General features: G+C 36.8%; 1 protein-coding gene across 2 annotated transcripts in view; it reads left to right on the plus strand.

The window, feature by feature from the left end:
• Positions 1-19,180, plus strand: part of CBLB (Cbl proto-oncogene B) — a 214,681-nt gene that overhangs the window by 137,238 nt on the left and 58,263 nt on the right. For both annotated transcript variants that reach the window (XM_079921619.1, XM_079921620.1), the window contains exons 10-12: positions 806-1,009; positions 16,505-16,690; positions 18,234-18,599. In XM_079921619.1, the coding sequence (XP_079777745.1) occupies positions 806-1,009; positions 16,505-16,690; positions 18,234-18,599 (756 nt within the window). The remainder of the gene's footprint in view (positions 1-805; positions 1,010-16,504; positions 16,691-18,233; positions 18,600-19,180) is intronic.

Raw genomic sequence — 19,180 nt, forward strand, 5'->3', positions numbered from 1 at the left:
CTGTGAATTCTTAATGTAGTTAGTTTTTGAGAAATAGAATTGGGAGATTTTCAGAAAACTTCAGTAATTACCAGTAAATGAATTTCTGGCCCAAAAGTATTTGCACAAATCCCTTTGCAGTATCTAGTTTGAAAGCAAGATGAGGTGCAAAACTTGGTATCTCACATATTATTACATTCCATATGAGCTGTGTCAGGATGACAGGCTCTCAGGATAGATGATGATTTCTGAAAATAAACTTATTTTTTCCCACTGATTGCTTATAAACCAAGGCTTTAAAAGACCTAGGCAATTAAAATGGAAATATGTAGCCATAGTTATGTGCACAGGAACTTTTCCAGAATTGATTTTGAAATGGATTGTTCTAATTGATACTATTACTTTATTTATAATGAATTTTTATCAAAATGTCCTTTTTATAGAATGTTTAATTAGCACTGGTGCCTTTTGGTAAAGAGGGACATTTAATTTCCAGTTTTCTGCAGGACTCTAAAGTTTTGATACATTAAAATTGTAAATGAACATTCAGTAAAATAAAGTTAAGCTCCTAACTTTTTGATTTATCCTAAATCAAAGGTTTTTGTAAAGAAATTTTTCTTAAAAAATTTGAAATTTTAAATACTGAACATATATTTTGTTGGTTCCCCATTCTACTCTACCACCTTCAAGGCAGATCTTCCTCCACCCCTACTGCCTACCTGAAAACCTATTTTTTGCAACTTCTTTTTATTGTAGAACTTTGGCCCCTCTCAGTAGTGTTTTATTTGAACAAAGACCAATCAGCACAATTTTTATGTTTGTTCAGGAGTCAGATGGCCAGGGCTGCCCCTTCTGTCGCTGCGAAATAAAAGGAACGGAGCCCATAATCGTGGACCCCTTTGATCCAAGAGATGAAGGTTCCAGGTGCTGTAGCATCATCGACCCCTTCGGAATGCCGATGCTGGACTTGGATGATGATGATGACCGAGAGGAGTCCTTGATGATGAATCGGTTGGCAAATGTTCGAAAGGTAAAACTAGAAAACATAGGATTTTTTCACTTGTTGTGTGGACATGAAAAAGAAATGATGCTGTCGCAAGTTGGGTTTGACGGCGTGTGGGTTTGGGAAAGAAAGATTCTGGAATCAAAAGAAAGGTGAAGATATAAGTAATGTTGAAAGGCTGATGGAATCATAGGCTGAGAAAGAACTAGACTAATCAGAGTGCTTTCGCTGGTTTTAAACTCCAAAATGAGAGATGGTGAGAGCTTTCGTATAGAGAAAAACATCATCTGAGACTAGCAATAGCACATCTGTAAAGAAAAATTTAAGAAAGAAAATTATTAAAATTAACAGTGATGAAACTGATGAAAAATAGTCTTTGTTGAAGTCTAAAAGAAGTGTCTGATAGTTCTTCTTCTTATCAGGAAAGCCAGCCTTCTGTTTGGCTATTAAGATGTCACATAAGATTTACCTTTATGAATTTACCATAGTCTGGGGTTTGCTTATCAATATTGCAGACTCAAAAAATTAACTTTGTCAGTTCACTGGGAATGGATGCCGCTGCCCAGTTGGAGTTTATGCAACCAAGCCCACAAGAGACTAGTCAATGAACCAGAATGCCAGTTGAGTAATTAACGAACCAGAAACATAATAATCAAGAGAGCTGGACTCTAAGCTGTCAGACTATTCTCTGTACAAAAAGATACATGAAATTCAGATTACACTCAGAAGTTTTTTGCTCCTAAAATCAGAGAAATGGCAGCGAGTGTTATGAAAGCATCTGCACACACAGTATGAAGGGGCCCCCCCCTTCCTTCTGACGGCAGGCATGGCTAATCAATCATGGTTCTCATTCCTGCTGAGTTCAGACGTGGCCTGCACAGCCTTATAGAACCCCCACTGCAATTCATTAGGATTTGGCAGGTAACATGCAGCCTATTTGCCATCTAGGCGGAACGATGATAAAGTGTAATGGCAGAAGATTGTATTTGCCATATGCGTCCATCTCTGTGGTAGGGAAACACTTGGTGCAGGAAACAGATGAGGTGATTTGGGGGTTACCCATTCTCTACGGCTGTGTCAAAATTTACTTCTTGGCCTCCTGCATCTTCTGTGTTCCAGTGTTCCATGCTCACCAGGTACTTATCCTTAGGATTTTTAATTAACAAATTTCTACATATGGAGATATATTAATACCACCAACATGGCTACTCTCAAATTCTACTTTGGTCTGGGGTGATTTTTATTATTCACCTCATTGGTTTTTTTATAAATGTCATAATTTAACTCTCATAGTCATAGTTTCTCTCAAGAGAAACTACTCTCGATTCTAACCTCTAATGCTGACAGCTACATTCAGTTTTTACTTTTGAAGTTTGTGATCCCTTTGGCCCAAGAGATGGAAGAAAGGAAGTAGTTATCCCTCAGTAACCCTAAAGGATGAACAAGAAAAAAAAATCTCAAATTGAAACAGAGAATTGAGACTTGATTTTAAGATGAACTCAATCAGTAACCAACATTAATATGTATATGAGCAAAACTCACATTTTATTCTCTCAACTTGAAGAGGTAAATATTCTTCTCATTTTCAGATAAGGAAATGAGGCTCAGACTAGTCATGTGACATGGCTACATTAGGAGGTTGTAAAGCCAGAATTCAGAGTTGTGTCTGCTGGATAAAAATAACAGTGATATATCCAACACTCCATATGTAGCTTCCTTACATGCTGAGTGATGAAATGGTTTCTACCAAGTCAGATTGTGGACTGTATCCCAAAATACTTGTCATATAACGTTATTTTAATAAAGTAGTAACGTTTATGATTTCAGTGAGCTGGCAGTGTTCTGTGTTCTTAAGTCCTTGATCTCATTTAATCTTGCCACCAATCCAGTAGAGAAGCTCCTATTACTGTCCTGTTTTACAATGGAGGAAATTGAAGAAGAAAGGGGTAAAATAACTTGCCTAAGATCCCAGTACTACTCTGAAGCAGAACTGGTGCTTTTTTCCTAACTTCAAAACTGTAGTTATGAGCCGTCATGCAATACACCTCTTTTGCCCTCTTTGGAACATGCTGCACACATTGTACTTCATAGAGTACAAGTCTGTGTTCTCTGAAGGTCCTTTCAGTTCTGTAATATAATGTACATCACGAATAGTTACCAACTCCCAATGAGATGTTAACCAGAAGTTAAGAACAATTTGAACTGTGATCTGTTGGTATTAACCTGTAAAGATATTTATGCCCTAATTGGTCACCAAAAACCCAAGCAAATTCAATTAGGCCCTGCTAATTGAGATATTAAAAAAACTATTACATCTGTTTTTCCATATACTAGCTGTATGTGGCTATTTAAATGTAAATTTTAAATAACTAAGATTTAATAAAATTTTAAAATTCTATTCTTTAGTCCATTCAACATATTTGAAATGCTCAACAGCCCCTTGTGTCTAGTGGCTACCCTGTTGAACTGTACAGATGTGGAACATTTTCTGTAGGTATTGAAATATCTAGTATAGATAGATATAATAGAAATAACTAATATCCAGTAGATAATTATATTGGACAGAGCGTTATTAGATCATTCCTGCAGGTTCTTACTAGAAGCAGCTAGGTTTTGTTGCAAAAAACCTTTTCTTTTAATGTAGTAACCTAATAGTCTTAGCTTGGTCTGAATATTTGACTGTGATCTAGCACTAAAATCAGCAATCTGTGCCCTGTTTTTGTTTTTCTGTGAGCTAATGATAATTTTACATTTTAAATGGTTATATATTTAACTGATTTTTTAAGTACCTACATAATTCCCTTGATTTTGCATCTTGGCTTGCAAAGCCTTAAATATTTACTATCTGGCCCTTGAAGAAAAACATTTCAGTCCTCATGTCTAGGGCACCTTAAAGCATTTAAAGAATGCTTATTGAATGCATGGATAATAGGGAATGACAGAAAAGTCTCTGAGAAACATACAACAGCTCAGGTAGTTCCAGTGAATGAGGTGGTAATGTTTTATAGCTAGGAAAAAAGCATTTCAATTTTCTTTACTAAATGGGCTTTCTTCCTTCAGTGATTGCTGTCAGGGGACGGGGAGCCGGGCCTTAAGAGTAATTCTTTCAAGAACTTGGTACACCTTACTGCTTTGGGGAAAATGGAGTTTACTCTATATGAGTTTGGGAAAGGTTGCAGTTTCAGCCTGATTTCCACTGACTTAAGTTGAAGCTTGAGCTTTGCTTCAGTAGTAGCGCTGACAATTGAAGGCAATCACTGGTAACATAAAATGAACACACAACATTCAAAGGTGACTGGTGGTTTTCCCTGATCTTTCACGCACTCTCAAACCATGCATGTTGTGTTCCCTCTGGCACACTGGTGAGCTTGTTTTTGAGGGAGCTGAGAGGTTTTGACAACGATCTTCTCTTTAGTTTACCCAAAAAGGAGAAGGCTGGTGCTGCTCTCAGACATTATTGTCCCAGCAGTCAGCAGTGTCATTTAACAGAGCTTTCACTCGAGTCAGTGTCATTTCCATACTTTCTTATGACAGTTAGAGATTGGAGAAATTTAAAGAACCTGTAATCATTTAAGTTGAGGGATCATATTTCAGTTAAATGTATTTATGTGCACTGATCTGCCTCTAGACAATTCTAAACAGATTGTGAATTTTATAATATTTTGTAAATCACTGCCACTTAACTTTCAATAAAACCTAAATTTTACTGTAGATACAAGCATCAATTCTTTCTGAATAATTGGGAAAAACATTGCTATGGTATTATGCTCCCATAATACTCTATAGGTACTTCTACTTCAGGAGTTACACTAACTTGTTACGTTTCATTTAGAGGACTGTCTTCTCCATTAGACTATTAATTCTTAAGGCCAGTGCCAATATCTTATTTATCTTTGTGTTTCTTGGTACCTAGCATTTATTAAGTGAAATAACAAATGCACATGCATGTTCACATGGTCTGTGAGGGCAGTGGCCTGATTTTGTGCATCTTTTTCACTCCAATCTGAAGACTGAGTATATCTGTTACAAAATACCAAATTATAGATTCTATTCAGTTCTGTCTTATAGATGAGGCTATGAACAAATATCACAGATCACTTTGACACAGTAGCTCTTCTACCTGATTTTCTTCCATTCTGTTTTTTTCAGTGATTCTGTTGCCTCATTCATTCATTCATTTTAAAAACATTTCATTCTCTCAACTCCACGAGTGACTGTCAGTCATGGTCCAGCAAAAGGAATCAGTTTTCTTTTATCTGCCATGTCAAATACTCATCTCTATCTTTCTCCTCTTTTATGAGCAGGTTGATGACTATATTGTGAAATTGTTTCAGTCTGTCTTAAGCATATTGCATTCTTTAAATTAGTAATGCTTCCATCATAGCATAGAGAACTGAGCTGTTTGTATATTCCTGTTGCCATGGGGAGGTCCTGCAGCTGGAGTTTATAAATAGTAGCATACTGAACATATAGAATGTAGTTTTATTGTTTTATAAGTTTATTTAGTAATGCTAATCATACAGAAGCAAATAGAACCTATACATCCATAATACAGTGTATTGGTTGCCTTTCTAGATATAGGCTATTTTATGAGTTTCACTAGAAGGTGTTGCAGGTTTTGCTTGAAATTGTACCATTGCCTGAGTTCTCAAGCTGTCAGAATTGCTAGGATAATTGGATCTGAGTGAGCCCTTAGAGGAAGTCCAGGGTGTGATCAATAAGATCACATCCTTCTCTTTGACTTCAGTCAGATCAAAGCTAAGAAAACATGTCTATTGCTATTCAGAATTTTGTTTCATTTTGCCAAAGGTGTACAGAATCTCAGCAGTTCCTTAGCAATTACTTTGATAGAAAATGTTATTCATGAAACACATAAATTACAAACAAATGAAGATTTGATACAAGATGTGTTGACAGGCTGATCTAGTGTATGAACTGAGATTAATTCCTTTGCTCTTAAACAATAATTCCTTTGCTCTTAAAACAATATTTAAAATTTTAATGAATGACCATATAAGAGGAAAAACAGGTGTGACCAGAGGTCAAAGGAATTATTCTTCCTTTATCTTTTTTTTTTTTCCGGTACGCGGGCCTCTCACTGTTGTGGCCTCTCCCGTTGCGGAGCACAGGCTCCGGACACGCAGGTTCAGCGGCCATGGCTCACGGGCCCAGCCGCTCCGCGGCACGTGGGATCTTCCCGGACCGGGGCACGAACCCGCATCCCCTGCATCGGCAGGCGGACTCTCAACCACTGCACCACCAGGGAAGCCCCTTCCTTTATCTTTTTTTATACATTCTCCTAATGCTGCCATCACCAATTAAAATACATATTGCTGATTGAAAACAATATATCATCTAATTCTTGCTTTTCCTAATAATGTGTGAGGAAAGGATCCGTAGTACTCCTGATCCTGAGGAAGGAATTCATGTGTATAGATCACAGTGTTTTTGCAGTGTTCTTAGGCGACTGTTACCTTTTTAACGTGACTTAGATTCCAACCACAGGGCTCAAGTACATGCTGGAGCAGTAAGGACAAAATCTACAACAAAAGTGAAGTTCGAAAATAATAACAAGGCATTTGAAATGTAGAACATGGTTCTCAAGTATGGGCAGTTCTACCTCCTGAGGGTATTCAGAAATATGTGGGGACATATTTTGTTGGCACAGTGACTGAAGGGTCGAGGGAACCACTGATATTTAGTGGATGGGGTCAGAGATGCAAAACATCCTGCAACCGTGGGACAGTCCCACCTAAGAAGAATTATTCGGACCACATGTCAACGGTCCTCACCTCTCCCGCTGTGCAACACGGGCAGAGTCGTGGATGACAGTGAGCAATCCAAAGTCACAGGTTCATTGTTTGCCATTTAATTGCATTTTGTTTACTGATTTTCTTAAAGTTCTCCATGCAGAATAGTAGCATTTTCTATATTAGTACGTGAATATCAAAAAAAAAAAAACAAAACCACCTTGTCCAAGTGCAATGTGATGATATAGGGCAGCGGTCCCCAACCTTTTTGGCACCAGGGACCAGTTTCGTGGAAGACAATTTTTCCACGGACCGGGGCCAGGGGCGTTCATGGTTTCAGGTGGTACTGCGAGCGATGGGGAACGGCAGATGAAGCTTCACTCACTTGCCCACTGCTCACGTCCTGCTGTGGGGTCCAGTTCCTAACAGGCCATGGACTGGTACCGGTCCACGGCCCAGGGGTTGGGGACCCCTGATATAGGGGACCTTGAAGACACTGTCACATATTCCTCAAAAATAGTTTGAATATGTAGTAGTTTAGGAGAAGCTAGCACTTGAACTCTTGTACTTAGTTTTGGGTTGGCCTCCTGTGGTGTAGACTGTGAGCTCATGGTGGGCCTTGCTCTTCCTCAGAGACTTGCATAGTGCCTGACCTATGTTATATGCCATTGAGAAAGTTTTGTTTTTCTTTTTTTTCATTGAATGATCAGTGGTGACACTGTTCTTAACTGTACTATTCTTCAGAGAGCTATGGTCCCCAGAGTCTAGCAACCTGAGTTCATGTTCTAGTTTTGCTACTTAGTATCTATGTGCCTGCATTGGTTATTTAACTCTCTGTGCCTCAGGGACCTTGTCTGTGAAACCCTACCTCTGAGAGTTGAGGTTAAATGAGTTAATGAATGTAAAGCCATTGGAACAGTGCTGGTACATAGTAAATGTTAAGTATCAGTTGTTATTAGCATTATTTTTATATAGTGTTATTTAAGACTCCTACAATATTGCTCTGCTTCTGAGAATTAAATATCAGTATTTTTGAGATGTCTATGGAAGTATTTTTTTCTTTTAGGTACTATTACCTGTCATTGTTTAGGAAGAAATAGACACCACAACTGGATTGGTTTGGCAAGAATTGGTTGTGTTTCTTTACTGTATTAATGTATACATAATTATGATTACATTACATGACCACATTAAATTTACTGTACAACTATCTTATAGATTTAAAACTCAGAGAAAATGCAACATTGCCAACATGTCTGCTGGCATATTATTTTAAGGACTATGTAATTTAGATAAGCTTACAATAGTCTTATTTTCTACATAAGTAAATTAAAATGATTAAGTACAGGGAACTCTAATCAATACTCTGTAAATGACCTATATGGGAGAAGAATCTAAAACAGAGTGGATATATGTATATCAACTATACTCCAATAAAAATTAATTTAAAAAATGATTAAGTATATATTCTCTAAAGTAGGGTGAAGAACCTAAGTAACTAAATAGCAATTGCTTATTGTTCAAAGCTACTGTAACTGGTATTTTGCCAGCAACAGGGCTTTCACATGAGGGCATTTTTCAGTGGCTAAAGATAATTCCCTTAATTCCCAGGATGTTCTTGTTTCTCAGCCATTTTTATGGAAATATTTCTAAATTATATGTCACTCTTCCCTGACTTCTCAAAATTGGTTATGCGGCTGAATGAACCAAAGGGCATAAGAAGCCACTATAATCAATGTGACATACTTCTTCAGGTTTACGTTTTGCTACAAGATTTAAGGGCAGGGCTTCCCTGGTGGCTCAGCGGTTGAGAGTCCGCCTGCCGATGCAGGGGAGACGGGTTTGTGCCCCGGTCCAGGAGGATCCCCCATGCCGCGGAGCGGCTGGGCCCATGAGCCATGGCCACTGAGCCTGCGTGTCCGGAGCCTGTGCTCCACAACAGGAGAGACCACAACAGTGAGAGGCCCGCGTACCGCAAAAAAAAAAAAAAAATTTAAGGGGAGGTTGCATGCAGACAGGGGAAACATAACTTTGAATTAAAATCACATATATATTTGGATTAGAATGCAAAACTCATATAAATGTTTAAAGTAAAATATGAAACTTCAAAAGAAATTTCAGGGTTTATAGAGGCTGGTCACAGGCTAGGAGATTATGTCCCTCTTATAAAAGGTACTTCAGGGAAAAGCAGTATAGCTCTATGTAGCTAATAATGTTTAACATTTTAATGGAGAGGGCCCTTGGGGTTATTCCACTTGCGAGGCTGTTTGCAGTTCTTTAAAGTAGACCCTATTGCAGTTTTATTGACCACCTCCCTGTCAAACCTCAAAGAGAGCTCTTACTCCAGTCAGCTCTTACTCCGTATGTAAGTTTCTAACCATTTTCCTTCTCTTCATTGCTTCGAATTTGTAGTATCTAAAAATTTTACCAAAGTTATTAGTGGAATGTCAACAATAATAATAATTTAAAATAATGAACCTCAGTTTACACACAAAGTTAATATCCATATTCTTAGTAAGCTAGCAAGGTGCTTATTCCTTGTTACTGTTCCTAGAGGGAGAAATACAGCAGAATTTTTCCATTGAGATGACTTTTCTTTTTTTATTTTCGGTTGGTTGGTTTTTTGGTTTTGTTTTCTAGGACTGTTAGAGCAGTTTTAGGTTCACAGAAAAAATTGAGGGGAATGTACAGAGATTTCTCATGCACCCCCTGCCTCCACACACGTGTAGCCTCCCCATCACCAACATTCCCCACCAGACTGATACATTTGTCGTAATTGATGAACCTACATTGACACATCATTATTGTCTAAAGTCCATAGTTTACGGTAGGGTTCACTTTTGGTGTGGTACATTCGTGGGTTTGCACAAGTGTATAGTGACATGTATAGTATCATGCAGAGTATTTTCACCGCCCTAAACATCCTCTGTGTTCTGCCTATTCATCTCCCCCACCAAAACCCCCAGCAGCCATTGATCTTTTTACTCTCTCCATAGTTTTGCCTTTTCCAGAATGTCCTATAGTTGGAATCATACAGTATGCAGCCTTCTAAGACTGGCTTCTTTCACTTTGGAATATGCATTCAGGTTCCTCCATGTCTTTTCTTGACTTGATAGCTCATTTCTTTTTAGCACTAATAATATTCCATTGTCTGGATGTGCCACAGTTTATTTATTATCCATTCACCTACTGAAGGACATCTTGGTTGCTTACGAGTTTTGGCAGTTGTGAATAAAACAGTTATAAACATCTGTATGCAGTTTTTTGTGTGAACATAAGTTTTCAGCTCTTTAGGTAAACACCAAAGAGCATGATTGCTGTATTGTATGTTAAGAGTATGTTTAGTTTTGTAAGAAACCACCAAACTCTTCCAGAGTGGCAGTAGCATTTTGCATTTCCACCAGCAATGAATAAGAGTTTCTGTTGTTCCACATCCTCATTAGCATTTGATGTTGTCAGTGATCTGGATTTTGGCCATTCAAAAAGGTGTATAATGGTATCTCGTTTTAATTTACATTTTCTTGATGACACATGATATGCAGCATCTTTTCATATATTGATTTTCCATCTGTATATCTTTAGTGAGGTATCTGATAAGGTCTTCGGCTCATTTTAAAATCTGATTGTTAGTTTTCTTATTGTTGAATTTTAAGAGTTCTTTTTATATTTTAGAGAACAATTCTTTCTCATATGTGTATTTTCCAAAGATTTTCTTCTAGTCTGTGGCTTGTATTTTTGTTATTCTCTTGATAGTTTCTTTCACGGAACAGAAATTTCTCATTTTAATGATGTCCAGCTTGCCCAGTATTTCTTTCATGGATGGCACCTTTGGTGTTGTATCTAGAAGACCTTGTGTTTGGTGGTCACTTTTTAGATTTCTCCTATATTATCTTCCAGGCGTTTTATAATTTTGCATTTTACATTTAGGTTTGTGGTCCATTTTGAGTTAATTTTGTGAAGGGTATAACGTCTGTGTCTAGATTTTTTTTTTTTGCATGTGGATGTCCAGTCCAGTTCTTCAGCACCATTTGTTGAGAAGACTGTCTTTACTACATTGTGTACCTTTGCTCCTTTGTCAAAAGATCAGTTGACTATATTTTGGGGGATCTGTTTCTGTTCCATTGATGTATTATATGTCTATTCTTCTGCCAAAACCACAGAATCTTGATTAGTGTAGCTTTATAGTAGGTCTTGAAGTCAAGTAGTGTCCGTCTTCCAACTTTGTTCTTCTCCTTAACTATCCTTTTGGCTATTCTGGGTCTTTTGTCTCCATCTAAACTTTAGAATCAGTTTGACCATATCTAAAAAATAACTTGCTGGAATTTTAATTAGGATTGCATTCAATCTGTAGATTAAGTTGGGAGAACTTTTCTTTTTCACTCCAAGCTTCTCCCTAAATTCCTACATATTGAGACTTCTTGAAGTGTGACTGTGGATAAGTATGAAATGATTGTACTACTCTTACACCATGTTCCTCATATAAGCATTTGTTATCTAAAAGGGAACAATGGTACAGTACTCCAAAATAGACAACATAAATCATTTATACTTATATTACAAATTACACATGAATATGTGTACATGTAAATGGCTCTGTAATGGATACCTTCTGAATAATATTCTGCATAGGATATTATTTTAAAGTCTTTTGATTTTGTTATGTTCACAAATGGATATGAGCAGAAGAAGAACCAAGAGGATAGTTAGTAGCAGCAAAATATTAGAATATTTTATTTTAATTCTATTTTATTAGAATGTTTTACTTAGAATATATTTTATGTGATAAAAGTTTTATCAGTGTCCTTCATTAATTTTCACGCATTTAGAGAAATGTCGTCCTTTTCATCATCCTTATAATACATGTATCTACCTTGTTCAGATATGAAAATTCATTAAGTAAAAATCTTCTTAGAAATATTATAAAATTGACTTTGATTATCTCTGGGATTGTCAGAACTCTCATCTTATTAGTAATTGGAGAGGTTTTCTCTTGTCCTGTTTTTAATAATAGCCTGGCAGGGTTTGAAGTTTCTTACCAAATGTTTTTCCATTTCCATAATAATGGATCCTATTAAGGCTGTTATAAAATCGCTCTTTAAAAGGTATGGATAAAATGAAGAGTGACTAAAATAGAATGAGTCCCTGATTATTATTGGTAATTGCGGAGCCTGCTGAGATGAGCTTTTGACTACTTACTTCTTGGGCCTTTTCTCTCAGGATTTTCTGTTAAAATTGCAAATTCAGATTTCTCTATTCCTTATGGTAGTCATTCGCCTCCTATTCTAAATGCTAAAGAATTCTGTAAATTTTGTCAGAAAAAATAAAGAATAGCATTTATTCATTTCATGAAGCAAAGGGTTTGGAAAAATTGGGGAATATGTAGACATAAAAGAATCAAATGTGGTCTTTAAATTTCTAGAGCACCAGGATTTCAGCCTGTTGAACTTACTTATCAACAACCAGCATTAAAGAAGTTAAGAGAAATTGTTAGTTAGACAGATAAGCTGGTGTGATGATAATACAGGCAGGAATCAAGGCGCCCAGCTTTTGTATTTTGAAAGGTGCGGAAACGAAAAAAGATCATATATTCTGAAGTTCTGAGAGCAAGTGTAATACTAGAAAAAAGTGAGAATTACCTAAAATCAAGATAAAGGAATTATTCAGATCAGCTATCCTATAACTTGAAACTATGATTCCATCCTTCCCAGTTCTTGCGGTTACCTCTATATAAATGATTTTCTTTATATTGTGCAATAAATTCTGTAAAGTTAATTCTGTGTCCACATCCTAGTTTCTGCTTCCTATGCTTTCCTAGGTAATCTTTTCTTAGCTTTCCATTTCCTTGTCCTAATCTAATAGAGTGGACAGACAGAGATGAAGGAGTGACAAAGAAAGGATTTCATGTAATGCAGTGGCAAAAAGCGTATGATCCTTTTAAGAATCCCTTGATTAATATGCCTTTTTATTATACTAATTAATTGTATTTATTCTCTAGAAGATTAAAACCAGAAGAGCAGTAGTGAAGACAAACTGAGAAAAAATTATTCCCCACAAATGAAAAAGATAGGGGTTCACTATCATGATATATAAAGAGCTCTTTCAAATCAATGAGGGGTAAATAAAAGAATATGGTAGATAATGGGACAAAGAACATAACATGAGTGGGCATGTGAAGCATTGTGTGAGACTTCTCTTCTCCTTAGACTTTCAAATAGGAAGGGAAAAAATATAATTGGTGATTACTCAAATAAATTAAAAGTGACCTTTAATGTGACCATCTACTAAAAATGTTTACAAATGTTCACAGTTAGCATTTGCATTTTACCAGCAATGAAGGTTAATGCAAAGTTTCAATATTCTAGTTGCAGAATTGTTCACAGAGACAACAAAAAGGCTTCAGCAAAGAAAAATGCATTATTATCTAAAGGGCACTGTTAAATTATCTACTCTTACATGGGGATTTTACTATAATTTAGGAGAACTCTGGAAAGTGAATAAGCTATGGTGAATTTAGACCACATAATAAAGATAAAATATTTTTTGTTTCTTCACATACTCTTCACCTATTCTCCATAAAATCCTTCTGACTAAGCCAACTTACAGTTACTGTAATGCTTCAAAATGAATTAGTCTTTCGGGAGGGTAGTATAAAATCACCTTGAGAATGCAATATGAATTGTTCTTTTTTAAATATTTTTTATTTATTTTATTTTTGGCTGCATTGGGTCTTCGTTGCTGTGCGTGGGCTTTCTCTAGTTGCGGCGAGCAGGACTACTCTGTTGCGGTGCGCAGGCTTCTCATTGCGGTGGCTTCTCTTGTTTCGGAGCACGGGCTCTAGGCACACGGGCTTCAGTAGTTGTGGCTCACGGGCTCTACAGCGCAGGCTCAGTAGTTGTGGCGCATGGGCTTATAGCTCTGTGGCATGTGGGATCTTCCCGGACCAGGGCTCGAACCCGTGTCCCCTGCATTGGCAGATGGATTATGAATTTTCTTAAGCAAGTTCTGCTTCAGATTACATTCACAAAGCTGTAGAGAGTATGCTTGTCTGGAGGTAACTAGAAGTTCAGGGTTACTTCTGCAGCACACACAGTGGTTTGGATGTCTGTCCAAAGATTTTCAATATACCCTTTCAATATCTTAACAGTTCACCCACTTCAAATCAAGTCCATCCCATTATTTAAACACACTAGGAATATGGTAACTACTTAAATATTAAATCAGTAGTTAAACCAGAAGTCAAGTTCTAATGATGATGGTGGGCTGCTGGATCTGTCAGGATTCTCCTTCCTGTTCCAGGTAATTAGGGAAGCAGGCAGGTAGTTGTGGAGTGCTTGGAGGAGCATAGGTCTTTGCAGTAAATGCAACAAGCAGTGAAAAATTTCTCTGCAAGTAAATGAAACAATTAAGTGCTATGTATTCTCTGTATATCTATGTAAAAATTATTTCTTTACAGGATAGGAACCATGTGGATAGCTTTGCTTCTTGAGTCTTTTTTTGTAAAGAATAATAACCAGATCAATAAAGGATTTTTATCAGGTAACATTTTTTCTAGTTCTCAGAGAATGTAACTTACCCTTAATGGGAATTTGGAGAATTAGATGTCCTGTGACATCTCCTGATCTGATTGCTACGAACTGTGATGCACTTAGTTTGACACGAGGAGTTTTTTCTATTCTGTCCGTGATCATTTTTGGATTGGTATTACTCCGTAAGGTTCAAATTCATGACCACGTGAGGCTCCATGACTTTTGGGGTAAAAGTCATGTTATTTTATTAAGAATACTGGCTGCATGAAAATCAGCTTATGACTCTACAGTTTCTGCTTTTTCCCCTTAAATTAAGTAGGTAAGAGATATAAAAAAGAATCATGAAATTAATAAGAAAGGGGTCTTAAAATTTACCTGTGAAAGTGCATCTGAATTTATTGACCTATTTTAAGTTATTTGGCATCTATCGAGAGGGACAAAGAATTGACAGTCTAGCAATGTCATGGCAGTATTCCAGTATACCTGAGGTATGGTCTAGAAGCTTCTGCTTAGACACTCAAATTTATTTTTAAAAAGCCTTTACCAGGGGAAGCATAAGTCCCCACTCCTTCAGTGTGGGCTGCACATGGTAACTTCCTGGCAAAGAGTACAGTAAGGAAAATGGGAGAAAAAGTAAGTAGCTTTGTAGTGTAGAAGCCTTGACAGTCAATGCCTCAGCCAGGTAATCAAGGTCAACATCAACAGTGATGAATCCCATTGATAGTGTAGACCCTTGATGTGATGTGGTTAAAGTGTTACTTTACCAACATGGCCTTCCTTCCAAAAACACACAATGCTAGTCTAATCATGAGAAAAACATCAGACAAACCACAATTTTAGTAAATTAGAAAAAAAAAGACCTTCCATGATGTAACTAAGTGTGGACATGAACACAAATTTATTATCACATCTCAGTTAAGGACAGAATGGCTAAATCTTTCTCACTATTGCTAGAATTGAAATTAAATTGTCAGTTGACATTGACTACTCTTACAAAGGTAAGTAATGTTAGGGGGAAATGGCTTAAAAACAAGCTTAAAACTCCTTATAAATACTAGCACTAGGAAATAGATGAATATCAAAGCATGCTAGATTAATGTAGTAGGTATAAAAATTAAGCCTAGGTCTCCAAAGAGGTAGGTAGTAACTTAGCCTTGAGAAGGAAACTGCTTGATATTTCAGAACAGAATATTGTTGTCCTAGTGAGGCTATCTGGTTAATTAGGATGGCTTTTATATCAAATAGGAATCAGGTTATGTCAAACACACACACACACACACACACACACACACTTCTGAAACAGAAAGGGTTACACACATACGTACAAATCAAAGTACTTGTTGATGGCTTTTTGGTGCTCTTTTATCTACCAGATAACATGGAAACCCTGTAATAGCATAGAAATCTATCACAGTTTTAGAAGTACAGACTTTCCTAGATTTAATTGTTTTTAAAGAAGAACATTTAACTTGAGGATTTATTTTCCATGTGAAGGCTTGGGGGAAAATATCTGGTCTTAAACCTGTTTATTTTAAGTACACAAATTTTTAAAACTCCTTGTCTGATTTAATTGGTTTATAGGAAAGTAGATTATGCACTGGATACGTATTTTATACGGAACAAAATGATTTCTAAGTTCTAGAATGTACTATAAACCCAAAGACCTAAGAAAATTCTATAATACAGATAACCAAGAGCAATGTGCGTTATTGCACTGCATGTTTCTTATAAAATGTAGACAGGTTTCTAGAAGAATGCCTGCATTTGATTGGTTTTTTGTTGTTGCTTTTGCGGTACGCGGGCCTCTCACTGTTGTGGCCTCTCCCGTGCGGAGCACAGGCTCCGGACACGCAGGCTCAGTGGCTATGGCTCAGGGGCCCAGCCGCTCTGCGTCATGTGGGATCCTCCCGGACCGGGGCACGAACCCCTGTCCCCTGCATCGGCAGGCGGACTCTCAACCACTGTGCCACCAGGGAAGCCCTTGATTGTTTTTAAACTACCCTTTTGCTGGTTTTTTCCTAGACCCTTTCTACAATATGTAGGAGAAACTAATCCACTTATTCTTTACATAATACTGCTCTTGAGGGACAATGTGAGCTCCTTCCATCTATTAATCAGAGTAAACTAAGTGAGTTTATTTTAACAGATGTGCAATGGCAGATACATTCTCAAAACCAAATGTCTTAAGAACTGAAAGGTATGTACTTTACACCTCAAATAAACATCATTCTCTTTTTATATTCTAGTGCACTGACAGGCAGAATTCCCCAGTCACATCACCGGGATCCTCTCCCCTTGCACAGCGAAGAAAGCCACATCCAGACCCTCTCCAGATCCCACATTTAAGCCTGCCACCAGTGCCTCCTCGCCTGGATCTAATTCAGAAAGGCGTAGTTCGGTCTCCCTGTGGCAGCCCAACTGGTTCACCAAAGGTAAATCAATTTTATTAGAAACATAGATAATAATTTTATGTGATGATTATTGATTGCTCAGGTTTTTAAAATTCCGTTACTCATATTTCTTATGCTCTTGTTTATGAACAAATTTGATGGGTCTCTCATTTTGTTTATAGTGAGTCCACTATCATATTCCTTGCTTTATTGCTATAAAAGTTACATAATTATTCAGAGAGGGCACATGTCTGTAACAGCCCCCTGATTTGCTAAAATAAACAGCAAAGTAAGTATAGTTATTCTGTAAAATGGATTTAAAAGGTCATTACATGTATTAAAATAAATTGCATGCTCTTATTAAATGATATTTTACACTCATTTTCATAGTGTCTTGACAAAAATGTTATGAGAGTATATTTGCATAGGGCTTAAGATGTGATAGATTATCACCCAAGTTTCAGGGTGACTCAGAAGAGGGAATTATATGTACCTTTTACACCTGAAGGAATTAATTACAAAGAATTACAGTATTTGCAAACTAATTGCATTACTGTTTAATATTAAAGACATAATTCTATCTGTACATCTAAGCCCACAGTTTTAGTTCTGTGCAGATTTTTTTCCAAATTTGAAAAGGGAATATTTTGCTTTATTAAATATAAGATTTTAAATATTAATCCCATGCGGTAATATGTGTTACGGTCTAAAACTATTTGGAAGCACAGTATTTTAATGGTATTAGACTTTTCTACATTATAATTAACATGGTTTTAAGATCATATTAAGACTTTTTAGGATGTTATTTAGTCAGAATTATGTAAACACACATTTTTTTGCTAATATTTTCAAACAATAAAAGGACAAATCATTCATCAGATGAACTATGTAAATGAAAATAAAAACTGTGAAAGTCACATAGATTCAGTTCAGGAGCTTATACCTTCGTATTTCCACATAAGAATCAAACTGATTTTTTTTTTTTTTTAAGATCCATAAAACTCAAGTAAGGTCTGTAAATAATGCTGCTCTATTATTTGCGAATTTTCACTATTCTGCTAATAACTATTAAAGAACCGGAGCACATTTCCCCCTTGTCACTTGCTCTGTATTATAGAGGTGAACACAAAAATAACAAAACCAACATTTTCAGTCTTCCAAAGATATTACAAATCAAGGTGCTCTTTTAAAAAGTAAAACAACAACAACTTTGATGGTTTCTGCTGTTTCTCCTAAATCACAGAAATGTGCAAATAAAATAATTAATGACATTATTATTTTAATGTCAACCAGTCAAAATCACCATATAATTTTGATATTCTGCTACGTTTCCCTGTAGTCCTTATAATCCTAACATTTGAGTTTACGTATTCATTTTCTACACAGAAATCTTAATATATTTGAGTTTTTCATTAATATTTTAAACTTTCATTAGTTGGTGATAAAATAAACTCATTAAACGATGGCACAGGAATCTAATATAGCCCTACTATGACTTAGAAAACAAAAGCAATAGTATACTAGTCTGGAAGTCATTTCAGTGCATGGAACCTCTTTTAATGTTTTTCCTCTTGTGTTTCTTTAGTCTTCTCCTTGCATGGTGAGAAAACAAGACAAACCACTCCCAGCACCACCACCTCCCTTAAGAGACCCTCCTCCTCCTCCACCTGAGAGACCTCCCCCAATCCCCCCTGACAATAGACTGAGTCGTCACTTCCTTCACATGGAAAGTGTGCCTTCCAGAGACCAGCCGATGCCTCTGGAAGCCTGGTGTCCTCGGGATGTGCTTGGGACTAATCAGTCAGTGGGATGTCGCCTCCTAGGGGATGCCTCTCCAAAGCCTGGAATCACAGCGAGTTCAAATGTAAATGGAAGGCACAGTAGAATGGGCTCTGACCCAGTGCTTATGCGGAAACACAGACGCCATGATTTGCCTTTAGAAGGAGCCAAGGTAAGAAATACTCAAAGCTGAAGCTAAATAATCTGCTTATAGTCTTCTGATAAGAGGTAGTATAAAAGGTTGAGTGGTGTTTTTTTCGCCTAGTGTGACACTTCCCTGCAGGTCTTTAATTATCTGCAAATTGTAAATAATCAGAAGCTCATTAAAATTTGAACCTAACAGAAGTCAGGAAGAAGGCTCTAAGTAATGATTTAATTTTCATATGAAGACACCAGACAATTTGCCAGAGATTTAGTTCACCTTCCCTTATTTCATCTGCAAATTTTTTTCCTATTAATGTTGTCAATGGGAGAATCAGCAGTCTTTTTTTATTTAACTCTCCTACTTCTATCTAATTTGAAAAGAAAGTTGTATGGTTATAGCATATCATCAATCAGTCATTGGAGTTATTGTTGCCTGGGACAGCACACCTTAGGCAGCCAGGTAGAATGAACTTCTCACATACATAAAAATACCAGGTCCAGTTCATTGTTGGAAAGCAAGGTCTTTCTCTATAAAACTGAAAGAGTGTCACACATGTTGAGTTCTAACATGAAGGATATTACCACTGTCATTTATATGTACAGAAAAGA

The sequence above is a fragment of the Stenella coeruleoalba genome, assembly GCF_951394435.1.
Source record: "Stenella coeruleoalba genome assembly, chromosome: 5".
In the NCBI taxonomy this organism is placed as follows: Eukaryota; Metazoa; Chordata; class Mammalia; order Artiodactyla; family Delphinidae; genus Stenella; species Stenella coeruleoalba.